Below are 22,829 nucleotides of genomic sequence, written 5' to 3' on the forward strand. Positions count from 1 at the left end.
AACATCCACCAGCACGTTTCCCCTCTGATGCTGCTGCTCTGTGCGCGCACATCAGTAAATGAATCACGTAGCACTAGAACAGCCCTTCTTCATGCGATCTTGCCAGACCTATTGGAGAAACCCCCCCAAGGCAAGATCTGTCACTGTTCACTCATTTGCTGGAAGACGATCAGAAACTATGTTAAATGCAGCAAGAAATACACTGGAGTCTGTTATAAAGGCGTCGAGAGGATTCCGGTCAGATCTCACTGCGAAGGGAGCAGGTTTCAACAGTTGACGCGGAGAGAACTGAGCGCAGGGAAAAAGCGATTAATTTTGATTATCTCAAATCTTCCAGCACCTCTTTTTCGCGTTTTTCCACCGGCAAACGTTCACACAGGGGCAGTGCAGATGAGCATTGTCCGAATGAAGGATGCAAGAGCACTGGGTCCAATTGGACTGGATTATGGGATTACTGGACTGATTATAGGACAATCATCGGGCAAAAGTCGCAGCCGTGCTATAGATGCTCTTGAATGACGGGAACACAAAAGGTTGGACGGGATTAACAGCTCTGTATCCTGCTTTTATTCTACTTTGTGGCATGGGCAGGCTGTATATGCAACGCGAGCAGAACCCATATGCAACAGTGTGCCGCACAGGAGAAAAAGTAAATGCATTGTGAATGGTAACATCGGACAATGCTGCATTTTGAACGGGCATGTCAGTATTTGCTGTAGCCTAGGTGTAGATGTCGCATGAGGGCAATGCGCTTTTGTGAGCTACGGTCTAACCTTCACCACAGAGATTCAAACGCTTTAACCTTGGATGCAGTGGGGAATATTAATACTTTATAGTCATCGATTATTCATTAAGTCCCCCCCTGTGAGGAAAAACAAAGCATTTCACGTACACTATGTTGAATTTGATCTTTTATTCATGCATTAGGTGTCGTCGGGCGGTCATCTTTGTTTACAGAAAGAGTTCATCATAGCCGAGCGGCATGTGAAAGAGGTTAAAATAGAGATTAAAAAGGCAGTAAGGATTCACAGATCGATTTAATACCTAATTAGTGTGGGATCGGCGTAAACCACATGCCTGGTTTGGGTTTAGTCCTCTAGGTTTGCCGTAATCAACAGGTTGAAAGTCAACGAGGATTTTTTTTCTTTCTGTCTGCCACTACCGCATATCCAATTGAAGGGATGCGTCTCTCTGTACCCATTTTCATTCTGCTGTGGGTTAAAGCCCTGACATTGAAAAATCTCAATTATTCTGTCCCGGAGGAGCAAGGACCCGGCACTGTTATAGGTAATATAGCAAAAGATGCTGGATATGGGACCATGGAGAGGGGGAAAAAATCCAACTTCAGAGTACTGGAGAATTCTGCTCCACATCTGGTGGATGTTGACCCAGAGAGTGGACTAATCTTCACCAAACAAAGGATTGACAGAGAAACGTTATGCAGGCGCAACCCAAAGTGCCAGCTCTCCATGGAGGTGTTTGCCAACGACAAGGAGATATGCATGATCAAGATTGATATACAGGACATAAATGACAACTCGCCCAGTTTCCCCTCAGATCATGTGAATATTGATATTTCAGAGAACGCAGCTGCTGGGACACGCTTCCCTCTGACTATTGCACATGACTCAGATTCAGGGGAGAATGGGATAAAGACCTATCAGGTCACCAGAGATGATTACAATACATTTTCTTTGGATTTAAAAGTGAGGGGTGATGGGACTATATATCCAGAGCTGGTGGTTCAGAGACCTCTGGATAGGGAGGATCAGAGTCATCACACCCTCCTCCTCACTGCAATTGACGGTGGGGAGTATCCAAGATCAGGCTCCATGCAAATCAACGTCAGAGTGACTGATTCGAATGACAATAGCCCCATTTTTGAAAAATCCTCTTATGTGATTGAGATTACGGAGAATTCGCCTCCTGGAAAAGTGCTCATAGATTTGAACGCCACTGACCAAGATGAGGGAAGCAACGGGCAGGTTGTCTATTCCTTCACTGGATATGCATCTGAGAGAATCCAAGATTTGTTCTCCATTGACCCCAATACTGGCGTCATTAAGGTCCAGGGAGAAATTGACTATGAAGAGAATCCAATCATAGAGTTTGATGTACAGGCTAAGGATCTCGGGCCCAACCCGATACCAGGCCACTGTAAAATTACTGTCAAAGTGCTTGACAAAAACGACAACTCGCCAATAATAAGTTTTGTCTCTGTCCGGCAGGGAGCCATCAGTGAGGCAGCACCTCCAGAATCTGTCATAGCGCTGGTGAGAGTGACAGATAAAGACTCCGGCCGCAACGGCCAACTTCAGTGCAGGGTGCTGGGAAATGTACCCTTCAGACTGCAGGAAAACAATGATAATTTTTACACGCTGCTCACAGACAGACCCCTGGACAGGGAAATGAAAGATGAGTACAATGTGACTATAGTGGCGAGAGACAATGGGATCCCGTCTTTGAACTACACTAAGTCGTTCACTGTGAAAATTTTGGATGAGAATGACAATGCGCCGCGCTTTACAAAGACAGTGTACGTGCTACAGGTGCCTGAGAACAACATCCCAGGGGAGTATTTGGGCTCCGTTCTCGCCCACGACCCAGATGTAGGTCGAAATGGAACTGTGTCGTACTCCATTCTGCCGTCACATATAGGAGACGTTTCAGTGTACACCTATGTGTCTGTTAATCCCACCAATGGAGCCATATATGCCTCACGCTCGTTCAATTACGAACAGACAAAATCCTTTGAGTTCAAAGTTCAGGCTAAAGATGGAGGATCCCCTCACATGGAGAGCACTTCTACAGTCAGGGTCAACATCCTTGACGTCAACGACAATCTCCCAGTTATCATTTTACCCCTGCTGCAAAATGATACAGCTGAAATCCCAGTGCCTAGAAATGTAGGTATTGGATACATTGTGGCTACAGTGAAAGCAGTGGACCATGACCACGGAGAGAGTGGCCATTTGACCTATGAGATCACAGAGGGAAATGACGACCACCTGTTTGAGATGGACCCGGTGGGAGGGGAGGTCCGAACTGCTCATGCTCTTTGGGAAGAGGTCGCCCCAGTGGTTGAGCTGGTGGTGAAGGTAACTGACCATGGCAAGCCCCCCTTATCTGCCGTGGCTAAGCTGATCATTAAGGCGAACACAGAAACGGCAGCAGGAGGGGGTTCCAGCGCGAGCGGGGAACAGCAGCACTGGGATGTATCCCTGCCCCTCATAGTTACCCTCTGCATTATCTCTGTCATGCTCTTAGCAGTCATGACCGCCATCGCTGTCAAGTCCAAACATCAAGATAAGGAGACTGGGAATTATAACTGCCGCATGGCTGAGTACTCCAATCCTCCAGTGGGGAAAGGCAAAAAGAAAAGGATCAACAAGAGTGACATCATGCTGGTGCAGAGTGAGATGGAGGAGAGAGATTCTGCGAGCCGGATGAATGTGGTGAGCAGTCCTTCTCTCATCACTTCACCAATATGTTTTGACTACCAGAGCCCTCTGCCACTCACACTGCCCAGGTCAGAGGTCATGTACCTGAAAACCACCCCAAACAGCTTGACAGTCCCCAGGGCAGGTTGCCACTCCAGCTTTGCCGGGCTTAGCACAGACACTCCAGCGAATAGGATGTCAGTGATACAGGTAAGGAGGATGCTGCACTGTATTCTTTATCTCCCTTTTATTCTCTCTTATCTGCACCCGCTGCTTTGCCATACAAATCTGACAAAAGAAAAGTAATCGACCGAAAAGGAGAAACTCTGTCACTCTGAGCAGACATCATTATTATCACTTCTCTTTCCCTGTTATGACAATATGAAATACGCTCTGCATGATATGGAAACTTGGTGCCGGCTTTTATTCATGTGTTGTTAATGGTATTTCACTAAATATACTTTATGCTTTTCTGCATTTGAGGAATCAGAGTCATTATGGGAAATTGCTCCATTGTAAGTCCACTTTTGCAAAATGGTACAGGTGGCCTGCATAATCAGAAAGTCCTCGCAGTTAGACATGCAAACAGTGTGAGTCTTGAACAAGGCTGCTGTGACCCTGCCAGATCCACTGCTATAGAGTGAAAACAAAACCCTGCCTGAAATGTGGGATTGGACAGGTGTTTGAGCAGCTTGTCCGATCACATTACTGAACCAATGTGCACCAGACAGCTAGATGCACACAGCATAACCTTACAATCGCATTTTTCGCTCCCTGCAAATATGGGCCAGATCCACCCATCCGCATCCAAAGTTGGCACGATAAGGCCATTAATAGGGTCCAGCCTTGCCTTGTAGAGATGGCAGGGTTGTATACACGAGCCAGCTAACATGCTAATTTGACAGCATGGGCTTGTAGTGCTGTTTAGCACAGCAGAATTATCTGTTGTAAACGATGTAAATATCTAGGACAGTCTCGCAGACAGTCTCATTTGGAGATGATAACACAGATGACAAGGCCTGGCACTGTCACCAGTCACTAGGGTATGTGGGTGTGAAACACATTATTCTCAAGATAGGAGAAAAAGGATGCTGATGACAGTGGCTAATGCTTTTCTCCTTTGCCTTGCCAAAGCTGCACATATGGTCACAATGGAAATTTGTTCTTATCATGCCGTCATCACTGGCAGGTGCTCTATGGCTTTCATTGACATCTTTCAGGTGTTCTGATAAATATTAAAAAAAAATTGAATTGAAAAGATTTCTTTTCCTGTCTGAATGTCATGTTGCTCGGGCCATTGTCGAAAACCGTATGAAAATTTTAACATGACCAATGCAAAATATTATTTCCTTTCATTTCTAGACGGAAAATTTCCCCTCAGAGCCCAATTATGCTGGCAGCAGGCAGCCGTTTGTTCAAAGGTAAGAGCTCTATCCAAAAGCCTCCTGACCAGTGCATTTAGCTTCTTCATCTTTGTATCAAGCCAGCTGACTATGGCTATCAAATGGAAGCGCTCATGCAGAGGTAATGGTAACTTATGTTTTTTTTCCCCCTCCTTCCATTCTGCTGCAGCTCAACATTTAAGGATGCAGAACGAGCAAGCCTCCGAGACAGTGGCCATGGTGATAGTGACCAGGCTGATAGTGACCAGGATACTAATAAAGGCTCACACTGCGACACGTCTGCTAGGGAGGCCCTCAAGATGAAAGCAACAGCAGTTAATGGCCAGCCTTTTGAGCAGGGTGAGTGGATGCACTCTCTTCCTGACATCTTGAAGATGCCTAACTGACTCTTGTACCTCACATTGTTTATACTTTACGCACTGAGAACATGCTGCTCGCCGGTGTTTAAGTGGAGGTCCGCGAGCCAACGCAGATAAACATTTAACACGGAAGATGTAAATTCAGTGTTATTAGACGCAGGTAGTGCTACTTTGTACCGCTTTACATTGCAGACAGCCTGAGGTGTGTTGCAAAGATGACATGAAGGCACCAGAGTGGAAGGTAGATGGTAGTTTAAAAGGATAAAAGAGTCCATTGGCTGAAGGTAGAAAATGTTCAAACATCTTGCGTCTGATTTTGCCATCAAACAAGCTCATATGCATGGCAAAGTGTACCTCTGTCTGTGTCTCTTTTGATCACGTCATTATTTGAACACAGATTCGCCGCATGAATGTCTTGAATAACACGACAGAGACAAGAAAGCATGATAGACACTTGCAGCGCAAAATGACAGGTATTTCTGGTGCAACATGACAGAGTGTTTCCACCTTTTGCTGGGAAAGATTTTCTCAGTTATTATCGGTTTTGCCGCGGTTACACTGTTTTGAGAGGAGCTTTGCTTTGCAACTGAAAATAGAAATGTTAAATTTTATTTCGCAAATCTGAAACGATCCACACTGCCAGGAGTATAATCATAGATGATTGTCAATCTGTTGCAACCTGGCTGACCTGATAGGGACTGATATATTTAGCTGTTGCGGATATAAACTGAAAATATGAAAGCAACTCTCACTGGTGAGATAAAAGATAATGGGGGACTTGAACGAAGTGGTGGTGTTTCTCATTTCCTTGTGTGAGCCTTGCAAGAGAATGGCTCTGGTCATCAGGTCCCTATGCAGTACTTTCCACACCATTTACATTGCTATGAACTGTTTGTTTGTGGCATGCTCAGGAGGGCAGAGATGGAAACACTCTTGTGGCTGCCAAAAGGATGTGTGAATCTCTCTCTCTCTATCTATCTCACTTGTGTGTGTTTGTGTGAGTGTGTGCAATGAGGAATTATGGCAGACCAAACTTGACTCTGTGGGAGGTGTAAATTCAATCACACTTTTTTTTTTTGCAGCACATTTCTGAATCTGATTCAGCCCAAGTTCTAAGGCCAATCAAATAGACAGATATTGAAAGAGATGTTTTGTACATGCAAGACTGAATATTTACATGTGCGGCGCTGACGCCCGCTTGACGGGAATGTCAGTTAATTTATAGACCTGCATTTGTTAGATAAGAGAAATGCAAAGAAGTGGGGCATTGCTTTTAATATTAATAGGTTTTGCTAATGCCTTCCGTGTTTGCATGTGGGGAATGTAGTTAAAAAAAAAACAACAAAACTAATGGTTAGATTAAATGGTGTTCTCTCTCTCGGGGGTTGGTCAGTTGAACATTAAATGGTGTCACTGTCTGCTGAGTACAAGATGGAAGATCTGCATTACGCATAATGCCTTAGACCTGATCACTAAAAACATCACCCTCCAACCCACACACTCCTTCTGCCTCTCGCTCACACACACACGCACACAGGTACATTTATTGAACAACAAAGTCACTGTTTTGCAGATTCTGACAAGATAGCACTATTATCCAAAATGGAGACACCACAGAATTTTAGTTCCAAATGCACCAACACAAAAGCTTGTGGGTTAAGTAGTATTGCTTTTATGTCTTTACCTTTACCATCCCTCTAGTCTCCTGGCTGCTTTGATACAGGTAATATATGCACCTGTGCAGCTTCCACTATCATGCACTCTGAATATTTATTCACTCTCACAGACACCAGATGCACAGTGGGTATGTTGCTAGGCTTTCTCTGATTCTATTTATAATGGGCAGGCAGTTTCTTTGTTTTTGAGAACATGGTATTGTTCCTCTCACAGTTGCCCATAAGATCACAGCTATTCTGTCACTTTGTCATGATTCTATTATGCGGCTATGTTAATGCAGTGGACTATATAAAGCCATTGTATAACTCATGTCATTTTGGAGCTATTATTTAACACGTTTTTATTCAGTTATGAAATGGAAAAATGGAAAGCCAATGCCAGGCGCGATAGATGAAAGCACCCTCACTTCCTCATCCTCTTCCGTCTGCATTATTGTTTTTAAATAATAGAAATGATAAAGCTACTAACAGTGCTGTGATACATGTATTTGTTCCATATTGGTAGATGTATTTAATGGCTTTTTTTGATATATTGTGTTAAAGGGAAACTAAAGCGTGCGATTATGACAGGGGAAGATAAATCTCTTGTAAGCATTAAGAATTAAATGTTATGTAAACATGCAGACATGTTCCTTAAATTGCTCCCGGTTGTACAGCGAGACAAATAGCACAATGACAAAAATACCTTACTGTGTTTTTTTTTTTTTTTCATAACCTTCTAAGCGCATACATCTCTTTGCATCAGCATCATCTGCTAGCTCCTCTGCGGTGGTGATAGGTACCATGAAAATGAATTCAGCATCTCCCTGTGTCTCCCTGCTTATGCTCATTGTTCCGGCCTCGTGTATCCGTGCCTAAAAAATACTTTTCTCTATGGCGCTAGTACAAAAAAAAAAAAAAGAAAAAAAAAGACAGAAACACAAAATCATGGGGCACAGAGCTGTAATCTGGGGTGTACCTAGTTGCTTCAAAGCGTAGCAGCGATAATATGCAGGATCTGTGTTGCGGTTTTCCCAAATCAAAGCCATCATTTAGTTCTCCCTTTTGATGTAAAATGCATTTTGAACCCAAATGCGTATTTTCTCTTGATCTTAGTCCTGACAGAGATAGCACCAGAATGCTCTATGCTAAGAATGCAACAATGTAAGTTCACATAATATGTAACATGACAGAGGGGGAAAATCACAGTGTGCAGCCTTGAATTTAGACTTATTGCAAAAAGCTGCAGTTAAAAATGGCACGTACAAATGTGTAGTCATGTGTAAATAGGTGCAGTATGATTTGTTGCACCATAAACTCAGCACTGAAGTTAGTAGCCAAGCAAATTCTTAAAGAGAAACTTTGCTACTACTATTTTAATCAACTTCATTTATACCTCCAGAAGTTATCCATATAGGGATGGCCAGATGATGCCACTGAAAATCTCAGGGTGGCACACCAAAACAAAAAGCCATAACTGAATTTATATAGACTAATTGAGAACTATGTCAATATAAGAGTTAGAAAATCGCATACTGATATACCTTGGTTTCTTATTTTACAGTAGTAGTGACAGTAATAATCTGATGTGTACAGACCAGTCGTGTCCAAAGTCCGGCTCAGGAGCCAACTGTGGCCTGCAGACCAGTTTTAAACAGCCCTTGGCTCGTCTTTCAATATAATATATGAATAACACGATATTCTTTAATCAAGCAAGGTCACTTTGCATTTCTTTTTTTCATTCACCTCACGATGGCAGGACTATGATACAGTTTGTAGACATGCACTAAGTAGGGACTACGCAGGTAGAACTAATGTGTTTTCGTAGACAGATGGTAAACAAGCAAACGAATAATTACCTAACACAAGATATTTCGTGTAAGATAGCAGACATGGTCGCAGCAAAAAAGCGTAAAGTCAAGGGTGATGGCTGCCACTTTCAAAAGAGGTGTAAAGTTGACTACTTTTTCACTCAAAGATGAAAAAGTTGCATTTGTGTCATTTGTATGGGACATTTCTTTTAGTAACCCATGTGATGCAAGAAGCAGCTGGCCCCCTGGTATTTTCACATCATCTAATCTGGCTCCCATTCAAAAGGTTTGGACAGCGCTGGTATGGACTAACACTGGCACAGTTAAAATTTTGAGTTCCACAGTAATCCTTTTGATGTATTATGCATGCTAGGTGATTCATTGCTCTGCAAACAGGCTGGTCACCCTGTTCCTTAAGAAGACAAATATACAGCTTTAATTTGAAGGAGTAAACTTAATGCAAGGAACAAAACATTTACTGGGAACAAGCATTCTCGAGTTTAGGGTAAATTTGTGGTTACCCATCATTCTGATTTCTTGAGCGTTCAAGGGATCACTTTGAAAATGGCCATGCCATAGCACCCTTCAACTGGGCTAGTGAAGGATTTAGATATTTAGGAATCACTCTAACCCCCAAGACCAATCAATTATATCAAACTAATTATGGGAAGCTAATTTCACAAGTCAAATCAGACATTGCTAGATGGGAAATTGTACCTCTCTCTTTCTAGGGACAAATAGAGTCAGGTCGAATGAATGTGCTACCGAGATTTCTTTTTCTTTTTCAGTCTGTACCCATACAAGTTCCTGCAACTGCCTTCAGGGTACTAGATAAACTTTTATCAAAATTTATCTGGCAGAAGAAAAGACCCAGAGTTATGCTAACAACACTCCTTTTACCAAAAAGCAAAGGTGGTCTAGGAATGCCAAATCTTAAAGACTATTACTGGGCAGCCCAACTACGGATATTAGTGAACTGGATTAATAATGACTTGGACACAGGATGGGTACAGATTGAACAAAATTTGATTCCAGAGACCCCTCTCCGATCAATAATATATTTGGGGGAAAGCACACTGGAAAAATATGAAGATTAGAAACATCTGGATACAAAACACACTGAATGTGTGGGAAAATATAAGGAAAAGGGGGAAAGGACCAAGTTCAATATCAAGGGCTATGCCTTTAGCTGGTAATACAGATTTCTGCCCATCTTTGTGTGATGGAGGCTTTAGAAGATGAGCTGACTCAGGCCTGGTTACAATTAACCAATTAATGGAAGGTGATCAGTTGAAATCCTTTGCAAAGCTACAGCAAAGGTTTGGGTTGCCTGCGAAAGACCTCTGTCATTACTAAATAAGGAATTATCTAATGGCTCACAATGAGTGGGAAGCAATAAGGGGACCACCAACAGGTATCAAACAGTATTTCATTGATATGACTGAAACAATCTGACTCAGAGTTTGATTGGAAAGTTAAGGTTAGGTACTTCAGGACCACTAAAGTAGTGTCTGAGTTCATTGAAGGATCCTCACCACTATGTTGGAGAGGATGTGGAATGGTTGGTGATCATACACATATTTTGTGGGACTGTCCGAAACTGCAGAGATTTTGGGAGAACATTAAAAGTGAGATTACAGCTAGCTGGTTAGCTAGCTAGCAGAAGTCCCCTGTCGTCTGTTGTTCATCAAACAAAGCATGATGAATGCGGCAAACGGGATCAGTAGGATGAGTGAGACTCCATTGTAGATGCTGGTTGGAAATGTAGATGGCTTGCAGCTTCGTGTTTGAAATAGTTACATATGCGTGAACGTAACTGACGCGGTGACGTAGTGAGTGATGTCACAATTCCTAGGGAAAGATTTCAACCCCTACCCCTCGTTGCTTCATTTCGAGGGCCAAGGGGTAGTGGGCTAGGGGTAGTGGGCAAGGGCTAGGGGTAGTGGACAAGGGGGGGTATTGGGATTGGGCCTAAGACAGGTGTACATAATGGAAGAACTAACTGCACAATTGCAAATGAAAAAAGACATTTTTGTACGGAGATGGACATGGAGTTTTGTTGTCAAGGAATGTCCAAGATTGTATGGGATCAATGTACAACCTTGATACTAAATGAAATTAGTTTTAAAAAAAAAAGAAAAAAAAGAAAATGGCCATGCCAGTTGTTCCCTTGCCAAAAGTTAGCCTATAAATTTGGAGCGTTGTTTAGCCCGCTTCCTAACAAGCCATGTTGACAAGGTACCAATGGATGCCTTATGTTGTCAAAGATACTACTACCTTAGCACTCGTTTAAAAGAAAGAGCCGCAACAGCCTCTGAAACACAGTAATGTCAGCCTCCAATTAAGCAGGGCTGGCATGGTCCTTTGGGGGCACCATTTCTTAAAAATGAGACATTTTCACATGATTTCCTTTCAATCTCTTTTATTTAACCAGATAAAGGTCTCATTGAGATTAAAATCTTTAAGAGAGAGCTGGCCAAGAGGGCAGCATAAAAACACCATTACAACAATAAATACAAACAACATAAATGGACTGTCACACACTGCAAGAGAGGATGCACAAAGAGTACGCACTATCCAGTTAAAATGCAATCAAAGAGTAGAATCAGTCTTCAGTTCAGGTGTTTAAACAGGTATGATTTTCCAAAACTATCCAAAACTAGAGGGGCATTCAGACAGTGCAGACATTCACCAAGGCCAAATGCTCTATCTCACAATACGTACGAAAGTGAAAAATAATTTGTGTATGCACATTGTGATTCGGATCTGCTCCAAAATGTAATGGGCTCTTCCTTGGCCCACAGTTCATCCTTCCAGTAAGTTTCAAGAAAATCAGGCCAGTTGTTTTTTTTTAACGTAATCCTGCTGTCAAACAGACACGCTAACAGACAAATGCACACACGGCTCCGAAACCATGACCTCCTTGGCTGAGGTAATGAAGTACAAGCTGTAAAAGCAAACACATTGACTAAGAGTGCTATTTTCCAGATCCTTGAAATTGACTTTAATTCACCAGCAGTAATTTTACCACTTTGATCTGAATAAATAAGCATAATTAATATGTTATTTAATATTTATTTAAGCAGGATCCTAATAAAGGCTGTTTCAAGGTTTATAATGTTATGTTAAATAAGCATCTGTTGTGTTCTTGGTCAAAGCAGACTTAACTGATTTTAGTGCGTGACAAGTAAAGTTTATTTTTCATGTGAGTAGTTTTTATGTAAACCAAAGAAGGTGAATGGTGTGCACAGACACAGGGGGGAAAGTACAGAATAAAAACAGCATACATAAGGGAGAGGTTTTCTGAACAGTGGAAAAATCGCAATCTCTCAAAAATTGATGCAATGTTTTGACCTGCAAAGTGTTTCTCAGGTTAATGCAACTCCCTGAAAACTTGGTGTTTCACCCAGATGGGCGTGGCTTTGCAGGATGCAGCAGTGCACGCTTCAGCAAGCTCCATGACCCTCTCAGCAGCCTGTGCTCTGACTGCCGCACGTTTTTACTTTACACAGCACGATATGCCCTGCGTGCGCCTTTGAAAGGATGCAGAACAAAAATCCTGGATTATTTTGGTTTGACTAAAATGAGGACTGAGTGGCAAACTAGACTGAATAATACATGCTGTAAGTATGAAGGTATACAGAATACTCTTCATATTTTCCTATAAGTTGAATCACACCATGGAAACTGATGTCTGCCTTGTAAGCCTATTTGGGCTGGACGTGATGGCAGATACTACATTGATACCAGAATACAGACCCCTTATCTAGGTAGATTTTTGTTGTTGGATATAATTTAGTTCATCTTAATGTCACTATATTTAGCTGTACATATTTCCTGTATAATGTGATGATGGTCAATTTGAGACTTAATTAGCAGTCAGGTAGGAGTAATTTGAAAATCTGCAGGGGAGTCTGGTCATTTTTGCAGCTGTGCAGCAGTACAAGGAGCAAAAGTGTAAGTGGATCCTCATAAATCAGTGATTACAAAAAATGAAAAATCAACTCTATTTGAAGTTACAGTTAAGTGTAAGGTCCTCTGGGGGTTTAAGGCAACAGTTTGTCTAATAAACAACATTTGAGATTATATTTTTGTTAGCTTATCCAAAAATAGATGAGATGAACCAATGCGAGCCGCCAACATTTTACATCATGTGCACAATAGTGTTTGACGAGGGCGTAAGCCACAGCTCCCGGGTGAAATACCAGATTTTTAGGTTGCCTTTGTTTGGTTATTTTGGCTTAAAAGATCTGTTTTCACCAAACACTTTTGGTATGGTACCTTTGGAACCAAAAGTAACCCTTCAGACATGGTACCCAGACCCTAGGTTCGCTTAGCATTTCCACCGCAAACAGTACTTTCATGTGGGCGAGGTTGTTGTCACTCACTGCTCCATCCAGCACTCACTGTATTTCCTCCTTTATCAGTCTGCACCTCGTTTATCATCGACAGAACGACACTGCACACTGACATTTTCAGAACAAAATAGAAAGGCTGCAGTGAGAGTCTCTCTCCATGGAATATTTAAGTGAATAGTGGGTTTGTGCATTTTGTCCTTCTCAGGCAAGCTCAGGGGCTTAGTGTTGCTGCAGCCCACAGGAACTACAATCCACAACGGTTTTTTTTTCTACGAGTGAGGATTAGAGTATATGCAATTAAGATAATCCAGTCGAAATTAATATATATATATGTATATATATATATATTAATTTCGAGTGGATCTTCAAACGTTTAATTATATATATATGTATATATATATATATAAACTTTAATTATATATATATGTATATATATATATATATACATATATATATAATTAAACGCTTGAAGATCCACTCGTTACTAAAAGTCTGGGTCATCCAAGAGAGACAATAAAAACTAAAGTAATGCTCAATGTCACATTAAAATTTAAGGTGTGTTGATGGATTCACATCGTCAGCTCATGCATTGAGTAACATTACAGGTAAACGTTCCACCTTAGTTGCCGGCTGTCGGCCCGGTGAATTCAATTTTTTTTTCTCTGACTGCAGCTGCTGCAAGAGGCAGCAAAACATCCTTTCATTTTATAGTTACAGTAATAAAACTCTCCACGGTATGAACAGTGGTTAAATGAGCCTCAAAACCAGCCACAACTCAGCCCTGAGCAGAGTGACCATCTGCTATTGACCAATCAACAGACTGCAGTGTTCACAGCTCCACCTTTTAGTACCAGATCTGTGTGCTAGGTACCCCAACAGAGGGGGGACCAAAAATGGGGACGGTACAGAACGGTTCCATTGGTACCATCCACAACTTTTCACAGTGGAAATGGAAAAAAAGCGAACCGAACTGAACCGTATCATACTGCTAGGTGTAAATGGGGCTTTGCTGTCTCTACTGCCACAAAAGATACACATGCTCACACACAAACAAGCCGACCTTGTAGCTGTTAATACATACTTTATTTATTTAACTCACTATAATATTGAACGATAAACAAAGAGGCTGTATTACTTGTCCTCGTCAACTGTGGGCATCTTTCTGTCTGACCACTGCAGCATGATGTCAGATTTCCCTTAAATGTAATTCTGGCTCAACTTTTCACCATAGTCCTTTTTTTTTTCTGGCATCTCCTGCTTCCCCCAGCATGACAGCCTAAACATACCAATCACATTCAAATGAATGGGAGGAGTGGTATTTTCACAGCAACGCCTGATTTGGTGTGCATGCACCCTCAGGGAGTCCCTCAGGAAAAAGCCCCACCTACAATTAGATCCTATGACACAAAGAGACACCCATTATCCCAAAGCAATTTACTACGCACATAAAAACACATAATGCAATAAAGAAAGGAATGCGGGACATAAAGGAGGTATGTGATACATATTTCTTGGCAGGAAATGTCGAAAAGCCTTTTCCTTTAACATTTTTAATGTAAGCATTCTTTATTAAATCTCTAAAACAGTTAGGGTGCAAAATTAACAGCCCCATTTAGCATGTTAAATCTCCGTCCAGTCATCGAATAATTAACTGCTCCATTTTGTCCTATGGCTGGAAGTGTGTGCGTGGGTGTTCATGGACTTGAGCAGCAGTATGTGATAGTGGTGGCACTTTGCAAATGAGCTCGCTTTGCATGTGTGGCACATGGTGCTGGTTTTCCCATCTCTTGAGGGACTTGTAGAGACAGAGACTGTATCCTTTTTTTTTTTTTTTTGTTAGAACTTCCTCCAGCAAACTGGCCGAGGCTGGTTGCGCGAGGAAGGTACTGTTGCCTTTGAACAAGAGGAGCTCCCCACCTCTTCTAGGAAGACTCTCGTCATGTGGAGCGTTCCCTCGTTCCAGGCTGATATTCTCGTCCTCATCAGGGTTAGGGAAATGAGATCAAGTACCTCATTCACAGCTAGTCACTTGTTCATTGTCTTTGATATCACAGAATGGCATGTGAGCAAGATAGAGACGCCTTATTTATAGACCAAAGCTGAGCTGATCAGTGGAGTATCAGACCATGTTGTGATTGGATGAAATATTGTGATTATTCCTATGAAAAAAAAACAGGTTTAATGTTTTGGTTGGAATTTTTGGAAACAGATTTATGAGAGAGAGAGAAGGGATATTAAGTGTTAACGTGTGACTGCATCTGTAGATGTGAGAACTTTTTCTATTACTTGTCATAATATTTTACTAAGAACATTTGGTTCCTGCGGGGAGAGACATCGACATTGAGTGGGAGATATTGCAGATGTGGTGCATGTTATCTTGTGTGAGTTTCACTGGATCATTCATTCATTTCTTAGAGTTGCAGTCTGACAAGAATCACAGTGTTGAAACCCCTAAATAAATAGTCAAATTCTGATCAATTCAGCGACCATTATTTCAATTTCGTTTGCATATCCAGCATAAAGGATGACATTACAACTTCATGGCAATCACAGCAAAGAAGACACATTTATTAGAGTAAAGTTGAATCAGTCATCAGAACAACAAGAAGATTAAATTTCTACTTTTACAAATGAAATTCTGCTCCCATGTATAACAAATGAAGGTAAACTGTCATTTACTACCAATTTACAAAGACACATTTGACATTTTGGTTCATGACTCCACATGCAAAATACCTCCATGCATCATTGTCAAATTAATTTGATAGCATAGTGTAATGGCTACAGAAAAAAACATGACACCTTCTTCATCATAGCACCGTGGAAATTGGCTCATTCTGCGCGTTGCTCTCTGTGTGCTTATTTCATGTCTACCAGGGTTAGATGTGGTGTGAAATGTAAAAGACTGAGTTACGGCACAAAGACAGAGCTTTACCCATTGCTCCAGTTTTTACCGCTGACACTAATACACAGTCAGTCGCACATGTTGTTCAGCCCCGTGGCGTTTGGCTTGGTGTTCACCATCAACTCATGCAGCTGAAGTCGACTACAGAAGGATCAGGGAACAACTCCAATCAACGAAAAGTTGTTAAGGAGAAAAGATTGCATGTTTTCTTTGCATCAAGTAACAGAAATGACCAACACTTTAATTTTAAATTCTACTACTAGTAGTGTTAGTCTAGTGATGAGTCAGTACAATGTGGGCTATATTTAAGGCTTATTGCACCCAGTACTGTAATAACTTCCTGAAAATGTGAATTAAAAAACCTGCGCTAAACTTGATTGAAAATGTAATAAAACCCAATTATAGGTGTAGATTTCAGGCGTGACGCACGGGATATGTCTCCGTCAGTTAGTTGAAGTAGCAGAGGACTTTTTATGTTGACAAAATTAAAAACATTAACACTATAAATTCATGAACAAAAGACACAAGCTGGTGCATACAGATTCACTAGGGGGAATTAAGTGTTTGATGCTCAAAATGCTCTGGCAGAAGACCCCCAAACCCTGTTTCATTTGTCCACCATAGACTGTATAAAAAAAGGATGTAGTTACCTTGATGTCACCTATTTGTTTTCTGGACTCCTGCTTTGAAGCATCGAGTTTGGCATTTCAGCCGTCACCATCTTGGTTTTTGGAGACAGAATTGACAATATTTGGATGAGACAGTGGAGCTGTGGAGGAACGAGACATGGATCTGACTCATAGACTGTAGCCATGTCTCGCAAACAGCCTTTCCCTTAAGTGAACCCTTAAATATATGTAACTTTAAGCCTTGATAAAATGTTAATGGGTGAGTTATAAAAAAAAAAATAGCTATAGAGACTGACATCGTTTTTTGTACCAGGCTATAAACGTGTTTATTTCTGCTATAAAGCAGGGCAATTTAACATGGGGGTCTATGAGGATTGACTCGCTTCTGGAGCCAGCCTCAAGTGGCCTTTCAGAGAACTGCAGTATTTGGCACTTCCACATCGGCTTCATTTTTCAGCCCCAGAGGTTGCTGCTTTGTGTGCCGACAAGTGTTGAAACAAAGCCTACTCCACTGAACCCAGAAACTGACCAACAATTTGATCAAATGTCCTGATAGATATTATAATAACTTTAAAAAAGAACTGTACCGTAAACTAAAGTGACATCATATATCTAACCCTAACCCAAAATATGAAAGCTGTACTGGTGTAACGACGGGTCGCCATCACTAGGTCTCTCGTTAATAGTAAGTAAATACATTTGTAAAGTACAACCAAACTCTTCTCTACCCACTTCCTCATTTGTATAAGATATTTATTAGTATTAATTAAGCTGTTTGGATGTGTAAACTCCCTTCTGCCCACAAAGAAATTTCATAAGATCAAGTGAGACAAAAGAGACACTTCATCCAATAAGAAGTCCAAAAAGAAAATTTCATTGACATTGAATCAACTGTTTTCCTTGATTGCTCCCTTGCATAATAGAATGGTGCAGGAATGAGTCCTAAAACCCACAAGTGATTCAGCGTTTCAGCATTCTGGCTTCCCTCATCATGAAATCAGTGGGAGTTTCGAATGGGATTTTGGTTACATGTCTGAAATAAGGTCTTTGGTTAACACAAGCTTATGAGACATCTATGTTTTGTTCTCCAAAATAAATTACATAGTACCCCACAGCCAACAGCAAAGGCTTCTTTCGATGGTGTCTAATCTGCGATCCACTCTGGTATAATGCACAGTGACCAATCAGCATGGGGGAGTATGGGCAGGTTCAATTCCAAGTGGTAGGGATTTTAGTTTAATGCAGTGGTTCCCAACTGGTCTGGCCACAAGGTCCAGTTTTCTCCTTAATCATAAGGTCAAGGTCCACACAGTTGAACAAATTCAGTGTCATACTTGTGTTAGGCCATGTTGTTGAGCTAGGTTGCTGTCTCTGTCAAGTAGCTGTATGTTAGTCACTCACTCTACAGCAGGAAACAGCACTTAAAAAATGCAGCTCTGTGCTGGAAATTCACCGTACTTAAAAATAAAGAATGTTTTTTTCAAATTCGACATACAAGTCCATTCAGATTGGACCAGCGACCCATTTTTGAACCGGGACCTACCAGTTGGGAGCCACTGGTTTAATGCATTTTTGCCTGATAACAGCATCCCACTTAACATCTGTTGCAAATTTCAAATTCTACATAAAGCCTTGGGTTTACATTTCTAAACACAAATTCAGTGTCAGATGTTTGTGTTTTCAGTACACGACACAGTATGATAATTTTTTTTACTCTTGCACACTTTACACTATCTGCCAAGTTATTACATTATTGGGTTTTATTACATTTTTGTCTAGGTTAAAGGTCCAGTGTGTGATATAGTGACATCTAGTGGTGAGTGTGCAGAACTGAAACGTCTTCTGTGAATTGCCCTATCTTGAGGCAGGGTTTGAATTGTCCATTCTTGGTTACTGTAGAACAACATGGCAGACTCCTTGGAAGAGGACCCACTCATTTTGTAAATATAAACAGCTCATTCTAAGGTAATAAAAACACAACAATTTCTATTTTCAGGTGATTATAAACTAGTGAAAACATAGTGAATATTATATATAATTTCTGTCGATAGATGCCCCTAAATCCTACACATTGGACCTTTAAATATCATCACATTTTCGGGCAACATTACATTTTTAGTTAATTATTTCTAGTCAGGTGCTACAAAGCTTATTTTGCATTTTTGGCAATGTGCACCGAGCATATCCAGAGAGGCATTTTACCAGCAAGGACCACACCATCAACAAGATGTGTTTAATTAAAGACAAACATGACTGATGTGCGAGGTCTGGACTGCTTGTTGCTCATCCACTTTGCTGAATACTTTGTGGGATAGCTTGGACAGGAAATTTCTATATAGCACCAGGCACAACGAACCCCCTCAGAACTCTATGTAGAGGACAGGAAGAGAGAGAGAGAGAAAGGAGGAGTGTGTAAGGCAGGTATTAATTCAGGAAGTGACACGGTTAAGGTGTGGTCCTCCTCCCAAATTCTGCTAGACAGCTTCAAATCCATTCATATTGCTTTTTACACATCTAAAAGTAGTGTTTCCTGCTGCAAGAGGAAACTGTTGACCACTGTTCTTAGTAAACAAGGTCCTCTTGTGGCAAGGACAGGTCACAATTTAGGTTCATTAATAAGAAGTGAAATTAAAAATGGGCAGGAAATGCAAATGGGCTGCTGAGAATGCACCAGAGTCCCTCAAAGTAATTAGAAAAATTACCAAAGGTCAAACTAATGAGTGTTTGTGCTACAAATGGAATCTCAAGATCCTATTCACCTTGAATTTCTTATTTCAGTCATTGATCTGATTTTCACCCAATTTCAGACTGCCCAAAATTAACACTGATGAATTCTGTACTATCACCCATCTGTCATCTCGGTTTTGAAAAACACAAAAATTAAAATAATGAGCCCTCACAATATTCCAACTAACAGCATTCTAACTAGGGAGTTTGCATTTTCTGATCAGAAATGGTGAATATCACTGCTCATGCAAATTCCACTGTTGTTTTTTTTTCCCGTGTTTCAACACAAACTGCTTCTGCTGCTGGAAATGTAAATGAACAGCACATCACTTCCTCTGCACCAGATGATATTTTCCAGGAAACACCTACACAGGTCGTTGAGAATAGCAGAGGGAAAAGGTTTCTTGGATAGGTTGAATTACTCATTTGCTACATTGACCAGCCTGACGTATACATGATGTTATCACTTTAAAGTTGCATTGCGACTGATGTCCAGAACAGAAAAGTGTGTACTTTAATACATTAACACAAGATTGCTAAATTTGAGCCCATAGCTGCTGCAACAAGCTGCTGGTTCTTATTTTATGCTGGAAAAAAATCCAGCGATGCATACTAAATAACAACAGAGATAGTATTGTTTGTAGGATTCTATGAATAGTAGTGGACTTAGTGTTTGTTGGAGAGTTTTATTATTGTTGCTCATCCCTCAAAATGTCATCTGCATTTCCTCCTAGGTTGTTTATTCTTACCCCAGCAGGGTCCAATAACAAATGTTTAACTGTTTTTGCAGAGCAAGACAAATCAGTCCACTGCACCGATGAATGTCGTGCACTGGGACATTCTGACAGATGCTGGATGCCAAAGTTACGGGTAGGAAGCCAAGCAGACAGCGCCGATAATCGCACCAACCTTTTCATCCCTGTGGGAATGGATGCCATGGTAGAGACAGAGATTTATGGCACCATCAGCTGCAGCAGCAGAAAAACCCTCAGCACGTTTGGAAAGGAACAGCGGGACAGCACAATCCTTGTGGCCAATGTCAAACCTTACTTAAAATCGCAGCGTGCACTAAGCCCACCGCTCCAGGAGAGTCCATCTGCGTCCAGTAGTCCCACCAAGAGTAGTGTGCCCATGGACTTGGCCAACCAAGAGTCCAAAGAAGAGAGAGGGGGGGGTTCAGACAGCAGTGCCTATGGCCCTCCAGATGGCCAGTGCTCCCCGCTGCACACCGAATTGGAGGAGCCCTCCTACCTGACCTGCGAGCTCAGGCCCAAGTCCCTGTCAAGCAGCCTCATTCACAGCTCTGTCATCAGCCAGGAGTGTGGGGGGTCAGAGTGTGCTCTCGACCCGCGGGACTCCGGTAACTGACAGGGCAGGTGATCCCGCTCGCTCTCACCTGCCAGGGGTGTGATGATGATATCACAGATTAATGACCAAGATGTGATTTATTTTGACCCACAAAGGTGTCCAGACACGCATTGTATAACCAAAAACCATCTGCTTTGTCTGTTTTTTGTTTTTTATTTCCCCTTTTTCTTTTCTTTTTTAGTTTGTGACTTGTTGTGTTTAGGTGAAATATGTGTCCTTGACTGCTGTGAAGGTTTGGGGAGGGGGGCGGGGGGGGAATCAGTGCTTACCTGACTTCAAGTGTTTCCATGGTGTACTGTACCTGTCAATTTAGATGTCTGTATTTTACACATTTCAAGCTCCAATTTTGTGAGGCTGTGGAACAAATTGCTACTGTTAAGCTATTGAGTCCTGTCTGCTTTTGTACAGTGAAGCTTCTTGTCTCCATTTAGTGTATAAGGAACATCTCTTTGAATATCACAGGCAACTGAAATACATATCAGTGACGTTAAATACAAAAAGTGAAGTGTCTTATGAACTGTTAATGGTGGTGCAACAGGGAATGTCCCTTTTCATAAAACCATTTGAGGTTCCTATAAAAACAAGTTTTTTAAGAATGTATTTGTAATTTTATTGTTGTCCTCTGCAGTTTATGTGAAAATAAGCTGAGCTTACACGTGAATGTGGGCTACTGTACTTGTTGTGTATTTTATTAAATTTGTATACACTGTGTGCATGGAAGGCAATTATTTTTGACTGGCGACAGCTTCTGAAGCTGTCATGTTTTTAGGTGAGAGAAGTGCATTTATGTCTACAAGGTGCTTAATACGTGTTCTCATGACAAAAAGCACTCTGCAAACGTGCCATCTTTAGCTATATACTGTATACCAGCACATGTTATCTAGCAGTAGTCTAGATCCTAGTTAGGGGGAACTTCAAAAAAAAAAAAAAAATCACAATCAACATTTTACACAGCTATTTATATTCAAAAACGCAAATAAAAGCAGGCACTGTGTATTAGTGCACCCACTGGAATATGAGTTGACTTCCTCTGCTCACTGCTTTTATTACCAGTATGCATCATGAGGTGGAGATGAAAACAGTGCTCACGCTTTTGTACTCTGAAAGTCACTGCTGTCAGTTTATGTCTACTTGTGATTACAGGTTTATTTATGAATGTGTCTGACAATAACGAGGAATGAGTCTAGTTTAAAAAATTTAAAGTTAAAGGAACAGTTCAGAATTTTTGAAGCAGGTTTGTATGAGGTGCTTATCCATAGGCAGTGTATTACATAGATGTCAGTTGGCACCCCCAGTTTGGAGAAGCAGGCTGGAGTCCAACAAGGAAGGGGGGGAGGGGCTCAACAACGAAACATATTTTAGCCACCTAAAAAAAATTCATTATCACTTGAAGTGTGCTATATTTAGATTTTTTCACTGCTTTTTCTTAGCGTCAGACAGCAACTTGCAACAAGGAACTGAAGCTGTTACATCGCTCTCTTCAAAGCCAGACTCCATTGAGAAAAACAGTGATTTAACATTGCTGATCAAAGGAGCTGCTGGTCTACCACTGCCTCGATCACTTATTTTGTTTGTGCTGTTGTGTGACTTAAGCGTTGTGAAGGGTTAATTTGGATACACCAGAGTCACACTATAATGCAAAGAAAGTATCCGATCGAGGCAGCGGTAGACCAGCAGCTTCTGTGTTAAGCGAGCCAAAATTTCTGTTATTCTCAATGGAGTCTTAGACAAGAGCACAGATAGGGAACTAAAGCCATTAACGGCTCCCCTGTTGGAACGGGCTGTCTGACATAGTGTACACTTACACTGTTATAGAATTTTTGTGGCTAAAATACATCTTGCTGCTGCCGCCATCCACAGCAGTACATTGCTCAGCTTCAGTTTCAGTACCCCTTAAAACTAGGAGCATGCCTACTGACATCTTCTGTATGTAATACACTGGCTATGGACACGTACCTCACACAACCCCACTTCAAAAAAAATCAGATCTTTCCCTTTAACCTTCAGCTGCAACTAGCGGTAACAAGTGAAGACTTTTCTCAATGAATTCTTTGACGGATTATATAAAATTTTAATGATCACTGTGGGGGAAAGTGGGTCATCGCAGCAGCAAAGCATTGAACAAAGAGTCTATTAAAGGTTATCACAAGTAAATACAAAAGAGAATTATACAA

At 41.3% G+C, this 22,829-nt stretch overlaps 1 protein-coding gene across 1 annotated transcript; it reads left to right on the forward strand.

Moving 5' to 3' along the window:
* On the forward strand, nt 1–21,519 carry LOC126392986 (protocadherin-17-like). Its single transcript, XM_050048794.1, has 4 exons — nt 1–3,650; nt 4,803–4,861; nt 5,013–5,182; nt 20,078–21,519. The coding sequence occupies exons 1-4, from the start codon at nt 1,182–1,184 to the stop codon at nt 20,653–20,655; spliced, it is 3,276 nt and encodes a 1,091-aa protein (XP_049904751.1). The 5' UTR covers nt 1–1,181; the 3' UTR covers nt 20,656–21,519.
* Nucleotides 21,520–22,829: the final 1,310 nt, after the last annotated feature.

The sequence above is a fragment of the Epinephelus moara genome, chromosome 7 (assembly GCF_006386435.1).
Source record: "Epinephelus moara isolate mb chromosome 7, YSFRI_EMoa_1.0, whole genome shotgun sequence".
Taxonomy (NCBI): Eukaryota; Metazoa; Chordata; class Actinopteri; order Perciformes; family Serranidae; genus Epinephelus; species Epinephelus moara.

Bases quoted from the DNA above. Each gene is read 5' to 3' on its own strand.
- LOC126392986 (XM_050048794.1), top strand. From the start codon at position 1,182: ATGCGTCTCTCTGTACCCATTTTCATTCTGCTGTGGGTTAAAGCCCTG. The intron at 3,651-4,802 runs GTAAGGAGGATG...TTTCATTTCTAG, and splicing joins ATAGGATGTCAGTGATACAG to ACGGAAAATTTCCCCTCAGA. The intron at 5,183-20,077 runs GTGAGTGGATGC...CTGTTTTTGCAG, and splicing joins TGGCCAGCCTTTTGAGCAGG to AGCAAGACAAATCAGTCCAC.